Source organism: Pholcus phalangioides, unplaced genomic scaffold, assembly GCF_987345545.1.
Source record: "Pholcus phalangioides strain wild (caught in Gottingen) unplaced genomic scaffold, Ppha-v1.0 ptg000015l_1, whole genome shotgun sequence".
Classification (NCBI taxonomy): Eukaryota; Metazoa; Arthropoda; class Arachnida; order Araneae; family Pholcidae; genus Pholcus; species Pholcus phalangioides.
Genome location: NW_028301608.1, coordinates 109,586,996 through 109,610,143, shown reverse-complemented (window position 1 = coordinate 109,610,143; position 23,148 = coordinate 109,586,996). Strand labels below are relative to the sequence as shown.

Here is a 23,148-nt window from a genome sequence, read left to right as displayed (position 1 = left end):
GCAGCTTAGAATATTTCATACCTTCAAAATGGGGTGGTTGATGACGTAAGCAACCTTCAAATCGGCCCCCTCTGGTATCAAAAGTCAGCAAATCTAGGCTGACCATATTTCCTCAAGAGAAATACGGGACATTGGGATTCAAAATACGGGAAAATACGGGACATCGCCAATTATTGCCAAAAATGACGCCAAAACCGAACAAAGTCGCCAAATATTGTTGAAATAATGGAGAAATCACAATGACGGGAAATGCAGCATTACTGCTAATTGCAGTGGATTAAAATGAATTCCACGAAAAAAAAATTTCACTAAGACAAATGTGGGAGATTCATATTCTCTTCTATTCATATACTCATTTATAGTTGTAGTTATCATAATATAATTTATAACTTGAAAATAATTTCAATCTTTGACTTCAATAAAGAATAAAAATTCAAGTAGGCTTCGTGCAAAATACGGGAAAAACCGGGACACTTTTGCTAAAAAGTCGGGACAGCCAAAAAAACAGAAAATACCGGGACTGTCCCGGGAAATACGGGACGTATGGTCATTCTAAGCAAATCCAAACCCCCCCCCCCGATGCTGACGTAATACTTGAATGACCCCTTTTCACGAAGCCTACTTGTATTTTATTCTTTATGGGAAACAAGGTCAAATATTTGTTCTCGAGAATAATTTCGTAAATATTAACGACTAGTGAAATACAAAGTACGATATTTTGAAAGAAAATCTTCAATCATAGACTGAAGATGGCTGACATAGAGCAAGATGGAAAAAGCACACAAAACTAATGGAAGTTCCTCATCTGAAAATTAAAGTCTTCTTGACTGCAGCATGTTCCACTTTGTTTACTAGCGCTACGGATATTTTAATTCGATTGACATTTATTGAATAAGAAATGCTTTTCTATTCTCTTTCCAGTTGAAAAATAAATCACCACGATGTTTCGATTTTCTTGTCCATTTCTATTCCGCTTCGTATCAACTCGTTCATTCTCGAGACACAGGAAATTTCCGTCTGCTCTCGAGGCGAACAAAGTCAAAATAATAAGCGCAGACGACGAAGATCAGATGAAGATCACGTTCAAGTTCGGCAACGTCCCGAACCACCACAACGTGCTGACGGTGAAGTTATCGAAGCGAGAGAAGATCGACAACGTACTGAACAGGATCAAACTCATGGTCAATCTACAAAAGAAGAAGGAGGAGCTCAAACGCGCCACCTTCAGCAGATATTTCAGTTCCGGATCCGACGAAGTCGTCGCCGTCGAAGACTGCGACGATGAAGACATCAAAGTGGACTTGCTTCACGGGGACGTCCCTGTCAGCCGAGACATCGAATCTGTCAGCGCTTGGACTGGTGGCGCAGTGCTCAAGATCGGTGACGAGGTATATGAAATCAATAGAAACACGCCGACCGTGCTCGAAATGAGTCTACCGGAGCACATCTTGCCCGGGATGTTCATTCGCCCCCATTTCGTGTTGGAATGTGCCACGTGCGAAGACAGTAAATTCTCGTGGTATTGCTCGAAAGGTGGCGTCGCTTCTGAGGATGATGACGAGTGGGTGAAAGTCTTCGACGGTTTCAATTATTTCACCAAAGTCGAAGATGTTGGTCACAAGTTGAGGATAGTCTGCGAACCGAGATGCGGTGATGAAAGTGGTCCCGCCGTCGCTGTGGTCTCCAGGAATTCTGTTGAGATAGGACCGAAGAAATTTCCCTTCGAGGAGAGACATGAATACACTAAAGAATTAGTTAGTCCTGATTGGTGAGAAATGTATAAGATACTTGAATTTTTAGTTTTACTGGTTTATTCCCAATATATAGTATACTGTGGCTTGACAAATCAAAGAAAAAAATGTCTAGCCACCAAGTGTATTTCCTCCGACCAAGCTAGTAATCACACATGGAAAATTTTGAGTATCAATTTAAATTTTTTTAGTCACCATGGAGTGGATAAGCAAGTGTGTCAGTAAGTGTGTGATTGATCAGGTGAATGTAGGGAGTTAGTGAATAAACAAATGAGCAAGTGATGAGTCACCCATATTGGCACTCATTCGGTTATATACCTGCTCTCCGGTTATTCATATTGTCACTCACCCTGCCATTTATACTGTCACTCATTCATATGACCACTGACCATGGGCAGGACAATCATCATCATTGTGCCCCCCAGCAATAACGACTGTGCCCCCCACAGACTTCCAAGTCAATCTCCGCCTATGTCACTGGCTAGCGCAAATGATCATTTGGTCAGTTCATAACTCACCCACTCACTAACACGGTTACTGACCTACTCAGTCACTTGAATATTTTGATCACTTATACGGCCACTAACTCACATATTCATTCAATTGCTCAATCATTTGGCCACTCACTCACTAGTGATAATCTCTTGTCTGTGGATTTTTCTGCTGGTAAATTTTCATATCGGTCAGTTGTGTGCAGGGTTGGTAAAACCAAAAAACCGGGTTTTTTTTTTGTTTTAAATAGTATTAACATTAAAAACAACGAAATTTCTGAAAAATCATTCAAACTTCCAATAATTAACTAAAATAAAATGTTTATTACTGCAATTAACACCAGGGTTGTTTGGTTTAAATCAAGTGGTTTTTTAAAAAAAATCAAATAAAAGTTGCCTAAATATCATTTTTTTCCCTTGAAAAATATCATATTGGTTCATTATTAACCAAAATGTTTCATTTTTACCACATTTTATATCCTTGGGGTACATTCTGATGGTAATCTTTAAATGACATAAGATTTTATAAGTGGTTTTTTTCAAAAAGTCTCATAAAAGTGGCCAGAATATGTATAGATTTTTCATATGAAGTATCTTAGTCATTTAAAGTTATATATAAAAGCCAAAATTTCTCATTCTTACAACATTTTTTAACCTTTGGCTACATTCTGATGTTCTATCTTAAGCAAATTCATGAATGAGTGCATCACACATCTAAATGTAGTGGTGTATTTTATCTCACAGGGTTTCTTTTTCTCTTCACAAAGAAGCAGCTACAGTATTGACACCATCATGCTAGGGGCAGGTGGTCCTATAATCCAATAAAGACACCAGCTGTCCTTAAAGGACAAAGACTAGTGTACTAGTAGTTATACTACCTCACATACATTTTCATTTTCTTTCCCGTAAGAAGTAGCACATCTCCTACTGTATATCTACTAGTCTTAATATTCAATAGTTGTTTTTTTTTATACTTTCACACACACACACTGTTAAGCCCAGTTAATCAAGGTTCTACTGTATAGTAGTAACAGATTTATGAAAAATAATCAGCTATATACAGGGTGATTATAATTTAAGTTTTGATTCCAAAACTATACAATACGTACTGATCAGAATAACTTGAAAATTTGCATGGATACTCCTGAAGCAATGGAAGTTTCTTTTGCAAAAGAAAAAAGTGCAAAATGTGCAAGTAGATGATGCTGTACTTGGCCAGCAATATAATCTATTTTGTGCAACCACATCATTTCGGCACTTCCACAGCATCAGTGTGTGGATAGAACTTTTATCAAGATGCACATTGCAATACCAGCAAAGCAGCTGCTGAAGACCCATTTTGGCAGGATGCACCTTAACCCATGCAACTTCTGGCTGTGGGGGCACCTCAAAATGTTATAAACAGTGGTCAGATTGCAAACTTTGGTGAACTGCAATCTCCAGCACATTCCCTATATGTTAGAAGTTCCTCAGGAATATTAACGGGGGGGGGGGGGGGGCACGTTTGGTTTAATAAAGCTGAATTGCAAGCACATCCACATTATGACCATGGCATACTCTGATTCTGTTGTTGAACAAGAATTTTTGTGCTTTCAACCTCATAGCCAGAACACGCGGTGGACAACATATTTAACATTTCTTAAGTAACTTGTAGTTATTTGTTCAATTACTTTGTGTTTTGTGATGTTTCCATGAATTATGAACTCGTGAAATGCTATAATTAAGGTATCATTCTGCCATGACTGGCTATCGTTTCTATTCTGCGAGCAAATTTCCCACATGTTGGATGATGTCATTAATTTTACATTTTTTAAGTATTTTTTCCCCTTTATCAAATAAAATTGAATTTTTTCAGGAATATTCATGCCAATTTTCAAGTCATTCTGACAATCGTCCTTTTTTTACAGTGTTTTCAAATCAGAACCTTAGTTATAATCACTCCGTATATCGTAAATCATTGCTAATTAATCTGCATTATTTATGCTTCATTAAATACATTATATTCACTTAATTTTTATTACTTTTTGCAAAATAGCTTCCTAATTAAGTATACTGAAAGTAACTGGAGAAAAACCTTTATATATTATATGATTAATAATAACATTAAAAGAATTTTCAAACACAGTAATCCATTGAGTTAAGCAAAAAATAATTAAATTGCAAAAGTTGGTTTTTGTTAAAATGTAATAAATATTTATTGATTAATTAGCATGGGAATAGTGTTAATTACATTAATAAACATTTTATTTTAGTTAATTATCAGAAGTTTGAATGATTTTTCAGAAATTTCATTGTTTTTAATGTTAATACTATTTAAAACAAAAAACCGGTTTAAACCAAAAAAACCTGGTTTTTTGGTTTTTTTCAAAAAAACCGGTTTTTTTACCAACCCTGATTAACACTATTCCCAAGCTAATTAATCAATAAATATTTATTACATTTTAACAAAAGCCAACTTTTGCAATTTAATTAGTTTTTGCTTAACTCAATGGATTACTGTGTGTTTGAAAATTCTTTTAATGTTATTATTAATCATATAATATATAAAGGTTTTTCTCCAGTTACTTTGTTTTACTACTTATACTTAATTAGGAAACTATTTTGCAAAAAGTAATAAAAATTAGGTCAATATAATGTATTTAATGAAGCATAAATAATGCAGATTAATTAGCAATGATTTACAATATACAGGGTGATTATAACTAAGGTTCTGATTTCAAAACACTGTGAAAAAAAACGATTGTCAGAATGACTTGAAAATTGACATGAATATTCCTGAAAAAATTTTATTTGATAAAGGGGGAAAAATACTTAAAAATGCAAAATTAATGACATCATCGAACATGTGGGAAATTTGCTCGCAGAATGGAAACGATAGCCAGTCATGGCAGAATGATACTTTAATTATAGCATTTCACGATTTCATAATTCATGGAAACATCACAAAAAATGAAGTAATTGAACAAATAACTACAACTTACTCAAGAAATGTTAAATATGTTGTCCACCGCGTGTTCTGGCTATGAGGTTGAAAGCACAAAAATTCTTGTTCAACAACAGAATCGGAGTATGCCATGGTCATAAAGTGGATGTGCTTGTAATTCAGCTTTATTAAACCAAATGCCCCCCCCCCCCCCATTACTATTCCTGAGGAACTTCTAACATATAGGGAATGTGCTGGCGATTGCAATTCACCAAAGTTTGCAATCTGACCACTATTTATTTATAAGATTTTGAGGTACCCCCACAGCCAGAAGTTGCAAAGGTTAAGGTGCATCCTGTCAAAATGGGTCTTCAGCAGCTGCTTTGCTGGTATTGCAATGTACATCTTGATAAAGTTCTATCCACACACTGATGTTGTAGAAGTGCCGAAATGATGTGGTTGCACAAAATAGATTATACTGCTGGCCAAGTACAGTATCATCTACTTGCACATTTTGCACTTTTTTTCTTTTGCAAAAGAAACTTCCATTGCTTCAGGAGTATCCATGCAAATTTTCAAGTTATTCGGATCAGTACTTATTGTATAGTTTTGGAATCAAAACTTAAATTATAATCACCCTGTATATAGCTGATTATTTTTTATAAATCTGTTACTACTATACAGTAGAACCTTGATTAACTGGGCTTAACAGTGTGTGTGTGAAAGTATAAAAAAAACAACTATTGAATATTAAGACTGGGAGATATACAGTAGGAGATGTGCTACTTCTTATGGGAATGAAAATGTATGTGAGGTAATGTAACAACTAGTACACTAGTCTTTATCCTTTAAGGACAGCTGGTGTCTTTATTGGATTATAGGACCACCTGCCCCTAGCATGATGGTGTCACTACTGTAACTGCTTCTTTGTGAAGGGAAAAACAAACCCTGTGAGATAATACACCACTACATTTAGATGTGTGATGCAATCCTTATTCATGAATTTGCTAAAGATAGAGCATCAGAATGTACCCAAAGGTTAGAAAATGTAAGAATGAGAAATTTTGGCTTTTATGTATAACTTTAAATGACTAAGATACTTCATATGAAAAATATATATATATTCTGGCCACTTTTATGAGACTTTTTGAAAAAACCACTTATAAAATCTTATGTCATTTGAAGATATACCATCAGAATGTACTCCAAGGATATAAAATGTGGTAAAAATGAAACATTTTGGCTAATAATGAACGAATATGATATTTTTCAAGGAAAAAAATTATATTTAGACAACTTTTATTTGATTTTTTGAAAAAAACCACTTGGTTTAAACCAAACAACCCTGATTGTGTGTAAGTGAAATTTTTGTGAATTTTGAAAAAAGTGATATGTTGGTAACATCATCCACCATGGTACTAAAACAAAGACTTGACAAGTCAAAAAAAATATATATATAGGTGCCAGCCAAATTTCCAAGTCTATGGCGCCCAAGTTGTGCAGTGGTAAGATTCTCCACCATGAATGTTGCTGTGAAGGTCCACAGGTTTTAATCCTGGAGAGAACATCGGGACAAGTTTTAACCTGGTGACCACTGATAGATGACGTCTTTATTTCCCACCTAACTCCAGTGGTTGGAAATCGCCATATGGCAATATATGACCAGAGTGGGTGTGAGGTAAAGTAGCCAAATTTCTTAGGTGCCAAGTATAGTTTTTCTTGAAGAAAACTGGCCCCAAACAATATTGTTATGAAATTTAATCAGAAAATGTATAGATCTTTCGGTGTTCCTATTGTCCCACCTGAAACCCCAATGCAGAACCGAGAATAATCAGCGGTAGAAAAAATAGCAACAAAATATAATGACAATAGAAAAATAGTCGCCAAAGAGCAGTATGATGTACATTCGGAATTTACTGTTTAACCTTTATGAGAAAATGGCACCATGCGTGCTTTTGATCACTTGTTTGAGTTGGGTACTGTTCTCCTCCAGAGACAGGGCCGTCATTTCAACTTTTTCGGGGGGGGGGGCAAAACACATGTACTCAATGTATGTATATATATATGTATACACCATTTTTAGTATATTTTCAAAAGCTGAGGGGGGGGCGGCGATCCCATTCTCCGGGTCGCCATGACAACAAATACCAAACACCAACTCTGGCCATATTGCTGTAATACAATTTACCGCCATTAATGAGATGGGTTGAAATGAAGGCGCTGTCTATCTGTGGTCGCCTCAAGCTTGTTACGGAAAATATCTTATCTATATTCTTCCCTGGGCTTGAACCTAGGACAGTGAAAGCAATCTTCATAGTGGTAGACAAGCATCTTACCACCACACTACATGCCAACTGACAAAAAACAGAATTGGCACCAAATTTTTTTTTTATATGAATTGAAATTGGAATCTGAGAAGAACACAAGGAACAGCTTAGGTATAAGGGGCAACTTGTCGATTTTCGGCGCCAAACATGTCTGTTGGCCTGACAAAAAGTCACCAAGGCCTTCAGACAGTACAGGCACCAAAAAAAAATCGCTGCCATAGAAAACATAACAATAATGGAAATCCATAATAATGAGAATATCACAACGTATCAAGATTAAAAATGAAGCATTTTAAAAATAACCCAGACTGTTCTAAATAAACAACGGTCCTTCCTGTTGCATAAATAATAAATATTCTTTGTATATAAAAATATAACCTGGACTCTATTTTAAATAATAAATCGATCAGGGCATAAATATTCTCTGTATAAATAAAAAAAAATGAATTACTAAATTTGCATTATAAAATGCAGAAAAGGGCATAAATATTGGAGAATATTAAAGGTACAACCTGAGACGATGGAAAAACCAGATGATATCCAATAATTAATCCGATCCACGCACTACATTGTGAAAATCAAGTTGTATATAGGGAAGGAAGAGAAAAACGATCTCATCTCCTAACAGTTTTCGAAATCATTCAAAACGCCGCGGCTATGGGGTGACATAATTTGGAAGAAAAAAGAAAGAAAAGACCTGTTTGAAAACCTCAGCGCCAACCTGTACAACAGATGATAACAACAAAAAAACAATGATCTGTGGAAAGAAGATGAGATATATGGCAACCCAATGCCGTTATGTTGCCAACTTGACGTGTCCCTTATACCAAAGCTGTTCTGAAAGCAAAATTTATGTCAATGTGTCCCAGAAAAAATTCACCAATATATATATATATATATATATAAGTTTGGAAGTGGGGGGGGGGGGAAGGGCTTATTTTGGACGTATTTTCTCATGGGTATTGGGAGGTGTACTTAGTTCCTAAGAAATCTTGCTGGAACTTAATTTTTTACAATTTGTCAAGTCTTGGTTTATAGTTATCAGGATTTTGGCTTCTACCAGGACTTGACGATTCCTAAGTCCTTACGGCGACTAGGAAATCTGTATTCGCACCTTAAATTTTCCTATGAGTGATTCCTAAACTACAGTCTGTAGATGACAGTTTTTAGATTTCATTCATCTTTAACTATAGGAATGGGATATTGAGTCCTGGAAAGTTCAAAAAACAATATTACTTAGGATGGTTTCTTTTAAGGAAAAAAAAACCAATTTTTTCTCTTGTAGTAGGTTTGGGGGGGGGGTGTCGCTATACTGCAATTTATAGCGAATTGGGTTGGAAATGAAGCCGTCATCTATCACTGGTTGCCTCAAGCCTGTTAGGAAAATTATCTTGTTACCTATATTCTTCCCCCCCCCCTGGTCTAAACGTGGGACCTGACGGACACCTTCACAATGGTAGATGAGCATTCTACCACGCCACTCGGCCGCTAAGTATGAGTATTGCCACTGGCACCAGAGTGGTGCAGTGGTTAGATGCTCATGTACCACCATGGAGATTACCATCAAGGTTCATGGGTTCAAATCTGAGGAAGAACATAAGAAACAAGTTCTTTACCTTCTGAGCCTGAGGCAATCACCAATAGATGACTTTCATTTCCACTGGTTGGAAATTGCCGTATGGAGACTTATGTATGATCTCTCAGAGTTGGTGTGCAGTGAAGTAGGTTTGGGTACTGGTCAGTTATCGGGATGAATATTGGGCACAATTTAGAATGCGCTTGATGGACGGTAACCTGGCTTTTCTATTTGGGTTTGCGATTTAGGTGGCAACATTTCTTTAACTGTCAAATCCCTCATAAGACTTAGCTGGTTTTTTCATTCCTGATTGGTGGTCATCTTAATAACTGAATAGTGTACCTTCGTATGTTTACCCTTAAAATAGGATTTTCTCTTCATAATATCAGAATTTGAGAAACAAAAAAAAATTGGCACCAGCAAAATTTCATACGCGCCAGGCTTCCCTCCAACACAATTGGTCTATATTTAATATATCCTTTGATTATTCGGAACTTAGGGATCCTTTTTCATACTAACTGATATAATTTTCAATAATGCTTTCCTGTCCTAAGACTTCAGTTCAGTAAGCGTGAAAAAATTAGATTCCAATATCAATTTCCATTGCAATCTGGGTTTGTCAAGCCCTCATAATGCAGCATTATTCGCCTGACAACTGACTAGTACTCAAACCTACTTTACCACACACCAACACTCTCTACGTGTGTGTGATGCTGCTGTGGTTGTCCAGTGGTCATAGTGATGGATTCACATCGCAAGGACCCAGCTGAAGTTGGTTTTCTGTGGTTCCCAACATTGAGCGACGCAAATGCTAGTCAATCTCCCCGCTGTCTCGCCGCAGAGAGCAACAGACCTATAACAGTATAAATATTCAATAATTACACTTCACTCATAAATTTAAATATAGATGGCAGCCCTAAAAAATGAGAAACACTGGATACATAGTCAGACTGTTAGGTACACACACTTTGCACACTCTTTCTATAAAGATGAGCTGGAACAGATTTCGGCAATGGGAGAAGTCTGGTTTTGTGAAGCTCTGGATGCAGTTATTGATAGAGAACATGGGAATAATGGTCTGTAAAAATCAGGACAAGTGAGCAGTTTCCGAGAAAAGCTGAAAATAAACACTCAACAGGAACAAAAATTTGTTTTTTCAAAGTATCATTTCAGGGTCCACATCAGTAAGAAAACTTTCTAGGGTCTGGCATCGCCACAGTGTTTTAGACAAATGAACATATGTTATACTAATGTGTTTAAATTTCATGTTTCACTTGAATAAAAAATATTTTTTTTTTCTTCCTCATTGCAGTATACGTTGTGTCAGCTACAATATTTTGGCAAATATATATGTTGAAACAAAAAGATTTCCATACAGCACGAGGAAGGCGAGAGACGGTTATTACAGGAAGCAGTTGATGCTGAGGGAACTTCTTGGTGAGCAAATTAATATTTGAATTGTCTCTTGATGTTTTCAAGAGTTTTCCCTAGCATTTTGATGATTTATGTTGGAATTATTTATATCCTGAGATTGCTTTCATAATCGGATTGGTTGAAATTATACCATTTGAGAGTTGTGCTTGCATTCTATTAATTAGCTTTTTATCAACAGCCCCGCTAAAGTTTGAGAATTCGTCTGAGTGATGTTTACTATTACCATATGGGCACCAAGACTTCGGGTTGCAACCCAACGCATAACATTTTGTTTTTTTCGTTCTCCTTTGTCCACTGTACAGTTATGATCCACGTTAGAAATTGGAATAATCCTTAAGCACCCACACATGCTTTAATACTCACGTGTGATAAATTGAAATAATTCACATTTGCATCCATGGAATTGAATGGGCGGTACACTAATAATAATGAATTTAAAAAACCATCGTGAACAATGGGGAAAAAAATGGTTGGTGCTGAAACATGACTGAGAGCAGAATATACACCACCACCGTGCAATGAAAGTAAAATGGCACAAAGTTCAATGATGCAGTAGTGACTTTAGTGACTAGTAGTGATGCAGAGTAACTTTTCGTCCAATTGCTAACATACCTTAATGTGAATATGCAAATGAGACATAAGAGGGAATTTAGTAAAATTGCTGCAGATATAACCATAGATGTGATTTTGCTTTTACTTTGTCATGACCCCTCATCCCTGAATAGAAATAATAATAAAAACTGGATCTGGAGAATGAATCTTGATTTCGGCTGAACGAATCTTTGTAGAAGATCCATAGTTATCAAAACAAAAGAACATGGAAGACATTGCAATTTAGGTTGAACAGTGATCACATAATATACCTTCAAAAACAACCACAAGGTTGTAGTACTCACAGACACCCAGATGTTGATTAACAGAGGCAGTTTCTTTCCAAGAATGTACTGAGAAGCCAAAAATATTCAAACATCATAATTCCTGCTATTTAAGAGGAAGGATGGTGTTAAGCTCAGCAGTATATTGATCCCCTGTCTTGTAAACACTAGACTATTTCTGTTCCGAGAAAAATAGCAGATATGATTCTCTTAGTAGAGATTCTAAATCCCAGTTTCCTCATTTTTTTTTATTGTCACTTGTTAAAATAACTATTTTTAATTATATTGTACTCATCATCTTTTTCAAGGCTGATTCAAGTTACGAAAATAAGTGAATAAGTCGATAAAAGTTTGCATTCCCTATAACTCATTAATACTGTTTATTGAAATAAAATGTTTTTTTATATATATGGTCAATTTGAAAAATTTGCATATGTTTATTAATACTCTTCCCCCTCACTCTGAAAGGTTACAATTCTGACATCATATGTCTTCAAGAAGTTCAAGAGCGAGTATTTGATTTCGACTTGTCGCCTGTGATGAATGACTTTGGATATCAGGGGCATTATGTCCGTAAAGGTGGGAGACGATATGAAGGACTGGCTCTTTTCTTCAGGCAGTCGAAGTTCCGGTAAAAATCATTATTTTGAATATTGTGAGCTTCACTTTTTTTTTTATTTAGACAAAAAAACCACGAGACCAAACTATACAAAAAGACAATTACAAAAACCAACATTATTTGTCCCAAAAGGGCTTAACATGAATATATGATCACAAGTAACAAAGAATAGAGAAAATTTTTTAGCTGGGGCTGTACCATTAGCTGCAAAGATCTCAGGGCAGATCAAGGTCTGGAACCTGCATATGTTGATCTCTCTACCATACCATATTTTCCTACCTAGAATCTGTTGCAGCATATGAATTTTCCTTTAAGAAATATTGTCATCGTAAAGCCGGCAGCTAATCTGTGTAATATCTATATGTATATCTGAATATCTATCTCATCATACAATCTTATGTAATGTATGTGATATATTGTATGTATGTGATATATTGTATGTATGTGATATATTGTATGTATGTGATATATTGTGTATATATGTTATGTATGTGATATATTGAAATCTCAAGACTGGAAGGGGTGGTTTGTCCCGTTTAGGTAAAAGGAAAAAAAAGTTTTTTTTTTTTATTCATGTCCATCAGCGTACACAAAACGGGGGTTTTGGGGTGGGGTATATAATAAATTTGGCGAAGGTCAATCTAAAATTGTAGATTTGTATAGAGCACATACAGACACACACACACACACACAGAAAATCAATTTCATACAGATTGCTGTACTTTTTCTTTGCATTATCTGTGCATGATTGCATTTTGTTTTCTTTGAAGACTAGTTCAGCAGCAAGGGATTTATCTGAACGAGGCAGTGAAGAACGAGAAAGAAATATTCACTGATTTGCTTACTAAAGTGTCAGGAAATTACAAGGACATGAGCAAGATGCTTGCCCAGGATACTGCTTTACAGGTAAATACCAGAAAATAAGGGTTTTTTTTTTTTTACTATATTGTGGTGAAGTTTATTTGCGAGAGTAGTTGTGTTCATCATATCATGTTTGTTCATGCGAACATTCTCCAAAAGATTTCAGATTTTACATCAGGGGTCTTCAACCTTGCAATTAACTTGCAGGCCAAATTAAAACTTCACATGAAGTCTCTTGGTCACCAATGCATACCGTGGTATTCCCAGTTATTAAACAGGGTTCCGGAAATTATTGAACATGTTTATTTACTCTGAAATTATTTCTTCTGTTAAAATTGAATTTTTATTAATTTTGAAATAAATTCTTTCACCAATTCCAATTTTTGTTCATTATTTCTTTTATCAATTCTGAAATTTGTCCAGATAATTCTGAAATTATTTCTATTAAGTAGTTCTGCAATTACTTCTGTCAGTAATTATTTTTTCATTAATTATGAATTTTCATCAATTATGGTATATTTTTTCAATAATTCTAAAATTATTTCTTTAATTAAGTAATATTTCAGCATTTCTGTAATTATGTATAAATTTTGTATGCCAAATTTTTCCTCTCGAAATACAGTACATGAAATCATGTCTCAAAACTTGTTATGACCCCAGGTTCACCCAAATTTGTTACAACATCCCTTTTAATGAATCAAATGAACAGCATTACTATTGAATCTGGAATGTATCTCACAGGTCTAAATACAGCAGTACAGATTGTAGTGGCCAGCATTCTCTTTAAGTAATTTTTTGTAATTTAATTGTATTTCTATGTAAAGTAGCTATCTTCTCAAAATGGTCAGCGGGCCATGGCAAAAAACTCAGAGGGTTATATTTGGCTCCACGTGCTATAGGTTGAAGACTCCTGTTTTACATCTCTATCTACACTCAAACTAACAAATATCCTAAAATTAATTTTGCCGCTGTGGTGGTCGAGTGGTTATAGTGACGGACTCGCGATGCGAGGATCCGGGTTCGAATCCCACAGTGGTGGTCGGCTGAAGTTGGTTTTCTGTGGTTCCCAACTTCAAGGCGCAAATGCGAGCCAATCTCCCCGTTAAAAAGTCTCTCCACAGAGAGCAACAGTCCTACAACGATAAATCATTCAATCATAACACTTCACTCATAGTTAGAAAAACTAGTGGCAGATGGCAGCACTACACATAACAAGCATTACAGAGAAACAACAAAAAAAACTTCACGTCAGGTTTCACTACATGTACACGCACATTTCCGCATGTACCGATTCGTTGGGGGGTTTGGGGGGGGTGGGGTGCATGTGTGGTGTAGTAGTAGTAGGTAGGGCCTCCAAAAAATGGCTCGGGGATCCATGATGTTCTTAAGTTAGCCACCTCGTTGGGCAATTTGCCTGTTGTGGCGTTGTATTTGTATTTGTAATTGGTTTTGATGACAATAATTATGACAGTAGAAGGTTGATTATTTTCTCTAGAGATGTAAAATTCTCGAGAATAATCTTTCGGAGGAAGATATAATCTTCCCAGAGAATATTCTCGAATAATCTCTAAAGGAGAATATTCTCTGGTAGGACTACTATTATGAATAACTTGAGAATATTCTGTTATTTATAATATAGTTATATATAATATCCTTGAGAATATTCTCTGGAAGAACTACTTTTATAAATTACTGGGAAATATTCATATAGAAAATAATAAGAATTATTCTGAAGTTATTAATAATAGTCCTTCCAGAGAATATTCTCTAATATTTACCTCGATGAGAATACTCTTCAGTTACATAAATCTTTCCAGAGTAATATCAAGAATATATGTAATAATTTATTATAATAAATAATCTCAATAAAAACTTAGTATAGTTAGAATAGTTATTATTTTTGATAAGAATATTCTCTAGCATTACTAATATAATAGTAGTCCTCTTTGAGAGAATATTCTCTGTTTCTTGTCTCTCTTCCCATCAAGAAGATAGGAATATTTAAGTTTGTAGACCACAATATTAAAGTTTGAAAGCAAGACAATTAAACCAACAGGGCTGAATTGTACAACTTTTAAATAAATGTGAGTGATACAGAATTTAAGTGTATGTGCATTGAAGAAAACAACGGTTCTGTATCTTAGAATGAAGGTGATTATATAAGAATAGCTTCCTTTATCAATCATATTTGATTTAATTTCTTTTGTTGTGAACTTATTTCTGAAAATTTATCTAATTTTGAAATAATTTTTTAAGGTTTTAATCTAAAGGTTTCTAAAATATCTTTACAACCAAACTTTTAAAACCTCTCACCAGGACCTGGAAAATATTCTTGAGCTAAAGTTGTCATTGGGGGTGATTACACCAAAAATTGTTTTGTTGTAAATGTTTCAGGCAATGAAAACTGATTTATATTTCACAATATAAACAAAATGAGTAAAAAAATTTAAATTATGTAAAATAAAAATGAATATTCTCGATTATTCTCCAATTTTTACATCCATATTCTCGTTCTCTGAGAATATTCTCACCTCACATCTCTAATTTTCTCATTCTATCATTCTCCTTATTGTACTGCACAGTTGCAAAATGTGCATTGCATTTAATAAAGTAGAACCTTGATAAACTGAGCCTCCAATAGCGGAGGCTTTTATTAATCGATGCAAGACCAAGATACAGTGTTCTCATATACATGTCACTTGTGCTGTACGTGACAGGTAAGGAAATCATTAAACTGACGTGATGGGATTGGAAAATGTTTTTTTTATAATTCTTGTTTACCATTATATAGCTCAGGGCTTGACAGATTGTTTAAGAAATTAGGCACCTGCTGTCAAATTTTCTAGGAGCTGAACATTTTTTTCTGAGAGAAAACCTGCAGTAGTTTTTTCTAAATTGATTTTTTCGGGACTTGGTGACTTTTCCCATGTGGGTGGAAACAGTTACACAAATTCCACAAATTTTGTGTTGCTCTCAGACTTCAATCACGTCATCACAAACCCCAACATAGCTTCCTGAGTTAAATTACTATTTGCTTGTAAATAAACTTACCTGTAATTTAGGACAGGTTTTTTTTATTTTTCACATTTTCAGAAGATTGTCTCTGTTAATCGAACATCCCATTATTTGAGTTGACTTTGAAAGCACTATCTCAAATTAATCAAGGTTCTACTGTATTTGGTATTGATTGTGGCTTATGCAAGACACGAGCCATGTACAATAAATAAAGAGACTCAATGCTTTGGAATTGCTACATTTTTGCCATACCATCATGCAATATGGCAAAAAAGTTTTTTGAATTGGATAATAAATATAGAGGTTCTGGTTTAGAGGGTCAGGCAGACTTTTTGCAATTTCTTTGCCAACTCTGGTGCGAATTCCCCTTAAACTCAGTCAGGTCTTGACTGCAAGGTTTTGCAGAATCATCTTTGTTTTGCATGTTACCCAGAATTGTTTATTTCCGTGATTTTTAATGGCTCTAACAGGGATCAGATTTCAGTCAAATGAAAATTTGATGGTGCTCACTTACAGTTCTTTGTTTATTGGTGATCTGCTGGTGACAGGCAGCCAGACTGGGGTGGGGAGTAAAAGGGGCAAGTGCACAGAGGGGCAAACTTTTAGGGGAAGACAAAAAAAAGAGACATACAATTATCAAATTTTACCATGTGGGGGCTGCAAAATCCTGTTCCCCCCTCTTGAAAATCCCAGTCACTGCTGTACATGTTGTAATTGTACATTTTGGTGCCACATAAAAAATTATATGACTTTAGGCGAGAGACTTTCTCAAGACTTATAATCTTGAGGCAAACTTTAGAAAAAAAAGGTGTCTGCCAGGAATAACTAACTTTTCTTTCCGAAATTTGCCTAAGTATAATATCTGAAAAGTCTTTTTTCCTGAATGTGTTGTAAGTTGAGGAAAAACACCTCTCCTCATATGACTTTGTTGGCCTGTCAAACGTACTCAGTTTGGTTCAGATTATAATAGCTTGCTACAGATAGTTGGGCATTTGTTTCCCAAATAACATGCCCAAATAAAAACAACATTCATTCATTGCCATTTTATCAACTCCAATCTGAATTGTGCAGTTGAATGTTAGCTTCTTATTGTAGTTGTGTAATTTATAAATTGAAATGGTTTTTTGAAGGAAAGACATTTTTCTGGATATTATACCAAGGTGAACTCAAAAAGAAAAGTCTACTAGTCTCTGAGGAGAAATCGAACTCAGTCCTCTTGCAATCTGGCAAGCGCCTTATCTATATATGCCACAGGAGACATGACCTTTTTTCCTTATTTATGCTCTATAGAGTGCCATGCCGAAGTCGAGGCATTGTAGTCCCCCTTAATTTCAGCAAATGGCCCCAGGTGGCATTGGTCAAGAGATTGAGATGATGATTTTGATTTTTTTTAGCCCAATTGTGTGTGTGTATATATAATTTATACCTACCCTCAATTTCAGCATATGGCCACAGGCCACAATTAAAAAGCACAATTTTCTCAGGCCACAATTTGGCTCAGAAAAAATAAAAATAATCGCATTCTCATTACTGCTTCCATCTGGTGGCCATTTGCTGAAGTTATGGGGGGGGGGGAGTACTATGCCTCTGATTCAGTGCGCCACACTACTCAGCGTTAATAAGAAAGGAATGGGCGTGTCTCCTGTGGTGTGTATGAAGAATAGCATGCTCGCCCACAGATTGTAAGAGGACTGGGTTTGATTCCTGGTGGAGACTAGTAAACTTTTCTTTCTGAGTTCATCTCAGCATAATATCGAGAAAAAAGTCTTTCATCCATACATTTGGGCTGAAAAAAATAATCAAAATGGTTTTGTTAATCAGCCTTGTTTGTTCTTTCCATGATTCAGAGAAATGGTTTAACACCTTCACGTGCAAGCAGAAAACTAGCCTATCGAGTGTGTTTCAACAGAAATATCTGATGTATGATATCCATTTTTGTATAAATTTATTTAACCCCTTTAAGTGGCAATTAGAAATCACAAAACCCCCATTTAAAATGCTGCATCTTTTTTAATGAAGTAGGATTTTTCTGATTTTCAGCAAGTGCAAACTAAGGGGTATATGCAAAAGTTTCCCATTGAGAAGTCAACTTTACAAAAAATCTGGGCTTGTCAATGCTAAAATAAGAGGCTTTTATGGAGGCGAGATTAACAGTTCATAAATGCTTCTAATTATTTATTTTAGGTTGTGCATCTTCAACATGCAGATTATCCGGAATATCAGATACTCGTTGCGAACACTCATTTATATTCTAATAAGGATACACCTGATGTGCGCCTGATTCAAGCTGCTTTATGTATTTCATATATCGAGCATTTGCTCAAATCCAGCAAGGTATTATAATTTCAGAAAATTATAGATATTATTCTATATTAAGAAGCATTCACAATTGTCATGAGAAAAAATTTAGATTGAAAAAAAAAAATGTCACAAATTAAAATCTGAATCAAGCAAACTTTTTTTTGACTATACACTATCATAAACAGGGCATGTAACAGCTGAGTCGATGGTACTATAAGCCAGTGTTTCTCAACAGTCAGACCCTGCTATCAATCAAACTGGGCTTATGGGTGGTTCACCGTTTCATTTTCCCTATTTTTTGAGTGGTATGACCGGGCAGGTCCACAACTAGATACTTTGTCAACCAAGGCAAGCACTCATTTTGGCACCCCCTGTAATGTAGAAGCATCAGTTAAAGCTAGGATTCTTAAATTATGGATTGCAGGGACTTCAGAGATGGGTCATGTGAATCTACTTACAGACAGGGATTACTGAGCTATGGGTCATGACCAAAACTTAATTCGCATGGGTCTCAAAAATTGGTCATACAAGTCCACTTACTGTCTTGTTATAAATGCACTTATTGCAGCACTGGTTTCACTAATTTTGAAAAACCAAGTTTCATGGGTTGAGAAACTGACCTTGTGCTGCGATTGAAAAAGTCGAGTACTCCCAAATGGAAGGGTGAAGGCTCGCCCCTGTGGTCCAGCACAGAGGGCATGAGACCCACCTTCTTCAGCCTAGTTACTGTCCTGTGACTAAGCCTTCCACTCACAATATATATACATATATATATATATTTATTTATTAAACAGCAACATGGCACATTATTCCAACAGGATAATGCACATTCCCATGTTAAAGTGCCTTTGTTTTGATTAATGAAGTGGCTGGGCTGTTCTGTGCTTACATTACTTTAACACTTTTTTGAGCAAACACTATGCGGCAGCCAGTGATTTATAAGAGTGTGCAAAAACAAGTGGGCACATACAAAAAAAACGTGTGATAGGAAAAAAGAGAAATTGTCACAGGGCTAGTTTACACATGTATCGTGATGATGTGAAGAACTATCTCTATACAAACTTTATCTTAATTTCATTTAGCTTTCATTTTCAATTCTAATGATATGCTATGATTGTGGATAATAGTAATGTTAATGTGATAATGTGTAATTTTGGTAAGAGTTAATGAATAGAATAGGTTTATCAACCACCACATCTATTATGCTCAGATGTTTATCCCATTAATAGGCTTGATAATATGTCACTGCTATTTGCTGTTGCAGCCATCTGATGGCTGGGCTATATTAACACATACAGCGGTCTGCCCAGACTTTTTTTTTGTAGGGTCCTGTTTTTATGGAAAGTTTCCTTATTTTTGTGAAAAGGATCATTAATTTTGTGAAAAATAAGTAATTTTGTCGTAAGTGGAGTAATGTACTACCGAAGAAATGACCCAAATTTATAGTTTCATTAATTTTTATTTTGTGAATACGTTTTCCCTTACACGTATATGCCTTTACAATGGTTTTGTCACCTCTTTAATGCTGCCAGTATATGTAGAATAGTTTATGCATTTATAATGGTTTGTCACTTTTTCAATCTTCCCAGTAATGAGGCTGTTTGAATAGACGTCAGAATCAGCATCACATTGAAACACATTGCTAGAGAACCACAGTAACTAAAATAAACATTTCGAAAATGATTGTTGAGGCCCAGAAACCATTGTTGCTAGACAGTTTTTTGCCCATGTCTGACAATCTTTTAAAGTAGCCTATCATTCAAGTCGGGTCCCGTTTGGTGTATACGCAAAATTTGGCAACGATGGATCTTAAATTGTAGATTGTATAAAGAACATACATACACACAGACAGAAAAACAATTTTATATATATAAATTGATTTATTTCAAATTTGTTATACATGTTCTTGATTGTATGTGCTATCCTATTTCGGTACAAAGTTTAGCCTTTAAATGCCTCCAATACTTAACCTTCTTTTAAAATTTCAATAAACTGAATTAAATACAGCTTGTACTCATGATAAAATTGCCTAAAATAAATAAAATTTGATAAAAAATAATTCAAAATGAAGGAAACTTCAGTTCTTGAAATGATGAAAAAGATTGAAATTTAATTTTGAATAAGTATGTATGAATGGGGATCTCAAATCTTTTTCATTATTTTATGAACTGAACTTCTTTTATTTTGAATAAATTTTTATTCAATTTCATTGATATCACATTATTTTATCATTGATATCACATTATTTTATCATTGATATCACATTATTTTATCATTGATATCACATTATTTTATCAAGCTGTTTTTAATGGTTTTTGTGAATTTGTAAAAAAAAATTAAGTATTGGAGAAGTAATTTACATGTGAAATTTTGTACTGGCATAGAATAGCATACATAATTAAGTATATGTGGTAAAAATTTGAAATGAATCAATGGATATAAATGATATTTTTAATAACATTTCTGCATAAGAAAGTTTTTTTACCATGTTAGAAGGTAGGCAATCCCCTTAAGAAACACTGGCCTAGAGCTTAAATTAAAAAAAAAATAATTATAAAGTGATTTCATACTTGAAAATCTTTCACTATTGTTATAAGGCCTTTCATATTTTTATTCATCAATTTTAATCTCATTTCAGAATCGGCATCGAATAACTCAAATATTTTGTGGAGATTTCAATAGTCTGCCAGATTCCGCTGCTTTCAATTACATAACGAATGGAAATTTTGAGTGCGGCACCAGCTGGAATAACAGTAAATGTTTTCATTGAAAAAATTTGATTGTACTGTATGTGTGTGAAATATACAGGGCGCATAGCTACCAGCACACATCATATATTACTGGCGAACCGTTAATACTAGAATCATACTTCCAATTAGAAAAAGTATCCTAGTAACATGTATAACTCAGATGCATCTTTCATATTGCAAGAGATTGTATAGTTATTAAAATTAAAAAATATATCAACTTTTTTTATACGTACATTCTGTGCTCAAAAACCCAATTAGAAAAATGTCTCTTTTATATCTCCTGATGCCAAAAACAAAAAAAATTTAGCTTTTCTAAGTGAGATATTTAAACTTAAAAAAGGGAAAAAAACCAGGATAAATATTGGTAAAACGCTGAAGCTATGGAGGGATTTTTGAATTCAAATATCTCAGCAAATACTACACTTAGAAATGTAGAATTCATTTGTTGGCCTCTAGGATCAACAGTTTTCCAGTAATTTGCGGCAAAGTAATTTGAGAGTTCTCACCTTGTTTATTTAAGTGTATTAAGTATTCATATAATACACATTCCCCTAAAAATCTTTATTTCATTTTTAAAATCCTTTTGCAGGTTCTTCGATCAAGGACACAACGTTGAAGCACAGTTTGAAACTTGGCAGTGGTTGTGGAATCCCAGACTACACGAACTATACTGCTGAATTCATGGGCTGTCTGGATTATATATTTTATGATGAGGACACTTTAGACATTTATGATATTGTGCCGATGCCTTCACACAGTCAAGTCACGCAAGACATTGCCCTACCGAGTGAACTGTTTCCATCGGACCATATCGCTCTAGTGTGTACTCTAAGGTGGAAACAATGGGAAAATAGAAGTTAGCTGTTTGTACATATTTATAGGCAAAATAAAATCCATTTGAGAATTTCGAGGCTTTGGTTGAGACTTGCAAATATCAAGACAATAATATACTTTAATTTCATAAGTGTTTTGTTTTTCCCTTTTCAGTGATTTTTGAAACTCCAACCAGAGTATGATATTGAAAAAGCTGATATTAAATAACTGTTAGAAGAGACATTGACAAATCCAAGATAAAAAACTAATGTTTGGAGAGCGTGAATCGTCAAGAGGTTCTATACAAATTACAGTAAAACCTTGTTAAATCATCCCCCTAATAAGTCGTCACTCCGGTTAAGTTGTCATTTTTCTTCAGGCCCTTCCAGCTTTCATAGACAACAATGTTATTAAACCCTTGTTTACTCGTCGCTTATTTTGGTTAACTTGTCACTATGAAAAGTTTGAAAAAGTCAGATAAAACACAGACTATTTTTATGGCTCACATTAAAAAATAGCTTGTTAACAGCATTGCCATATGCTTAAAAGTCACCATAAAATCCTATATACTCAACGAAACAGTTTAAGTAACGAAAGTTACTCTGGGGAATTTCATTTGCCAACTAAGGTTTAAAGCGTTCAGGGCTGTTCGAGCTAGATCTCATTTTTGCGGGGGGGGGGGGGGGGGCGCTACTAATTTAGGGCTTCAAATATAAACAAAATATCTTTCCCAAGTTGAGGTCTTCTGTTCACTTTTCCCTGCCCAGGGCCCCCACCTCAAGTCAAAAGTGTTCGAGATTACCTTGTAGTTGTATCATGAACTACTGATAAAGAATTAAAACACTAAAATTAAATTTGATGTATATGTAAAATTAATGTGCAATAGAGAGTTCTGTTATGAAGAAATGCTTCAATGATTGGGCCACCAATCACTGAATAGCTCAGAAAATACTATGCAATTTTTGAAATGAGAAGGACCAAAATCAAATATCATTTTTCATACAACAACAAAAAGAGCAGGTGAAATGCAGATTTTTTACAAAAAAAATTGTTTCTTTCCATTCGTATACTTTTCTTACCATTTCTAATGCAAGTGCAGGACCTGCTCAAAAATATGGACATTCAATGATATTTTTATGGACGCCCTGCCTATCAAAAAAAAAAAAAAATCGAAGTTAAACCAACAGTATATCAAGTTGTGATGGATTCTTCCTGTTTTTATAAACGTGGGTGACCACTGAATAATCAATCACAGGCTCTTACAAGAGGCTTATTGTCAGTGCCATTCTAATGTATCTGCTCACCCAAACATGACCCAGGTGATATTTATTTTATTTATGTATACAATATTGTTTGGCCAAGACCTACAAGAGAGTGTGGTGATGGGATTTGACATAGATGACTGATGCTAC

At 34.9% G+C, this 23,148-nt stretch overlaps 1 protein-coding gene across 1 annotated transcript; it reads left to right on the top strand.

Moving 5' to 3' along the window:
- The first annotated feature begins 617 nt into the window (after positions 1-617).
- On the top strand, positions 618-21,833 carry LOC149077552 (2',5'-phosphodiesterase 12-like). The gene is made up of 7 exons (XM_089245115.1): positions 618-1,768; positions 10,381-10,505; positions 11,846-12,008; positions 12,767-12,902; positions 18,057-18,206; positions 20,812-20,926; positions 21,513-21,833. Exons 1-7 carry the CDS (start codon positions 942-944, stop codon positions 21,782-21,784), a joined length of 1,788 nt encoding a protein of 595 aa, XP_089101241.1. The 5' UTR covers positions 618-941; the 3' UTR covers positions 21,785-21,833.
- The last annotated feature ends 1,315 nt before the right edge of the window (positions 21,834-23,148 follow it).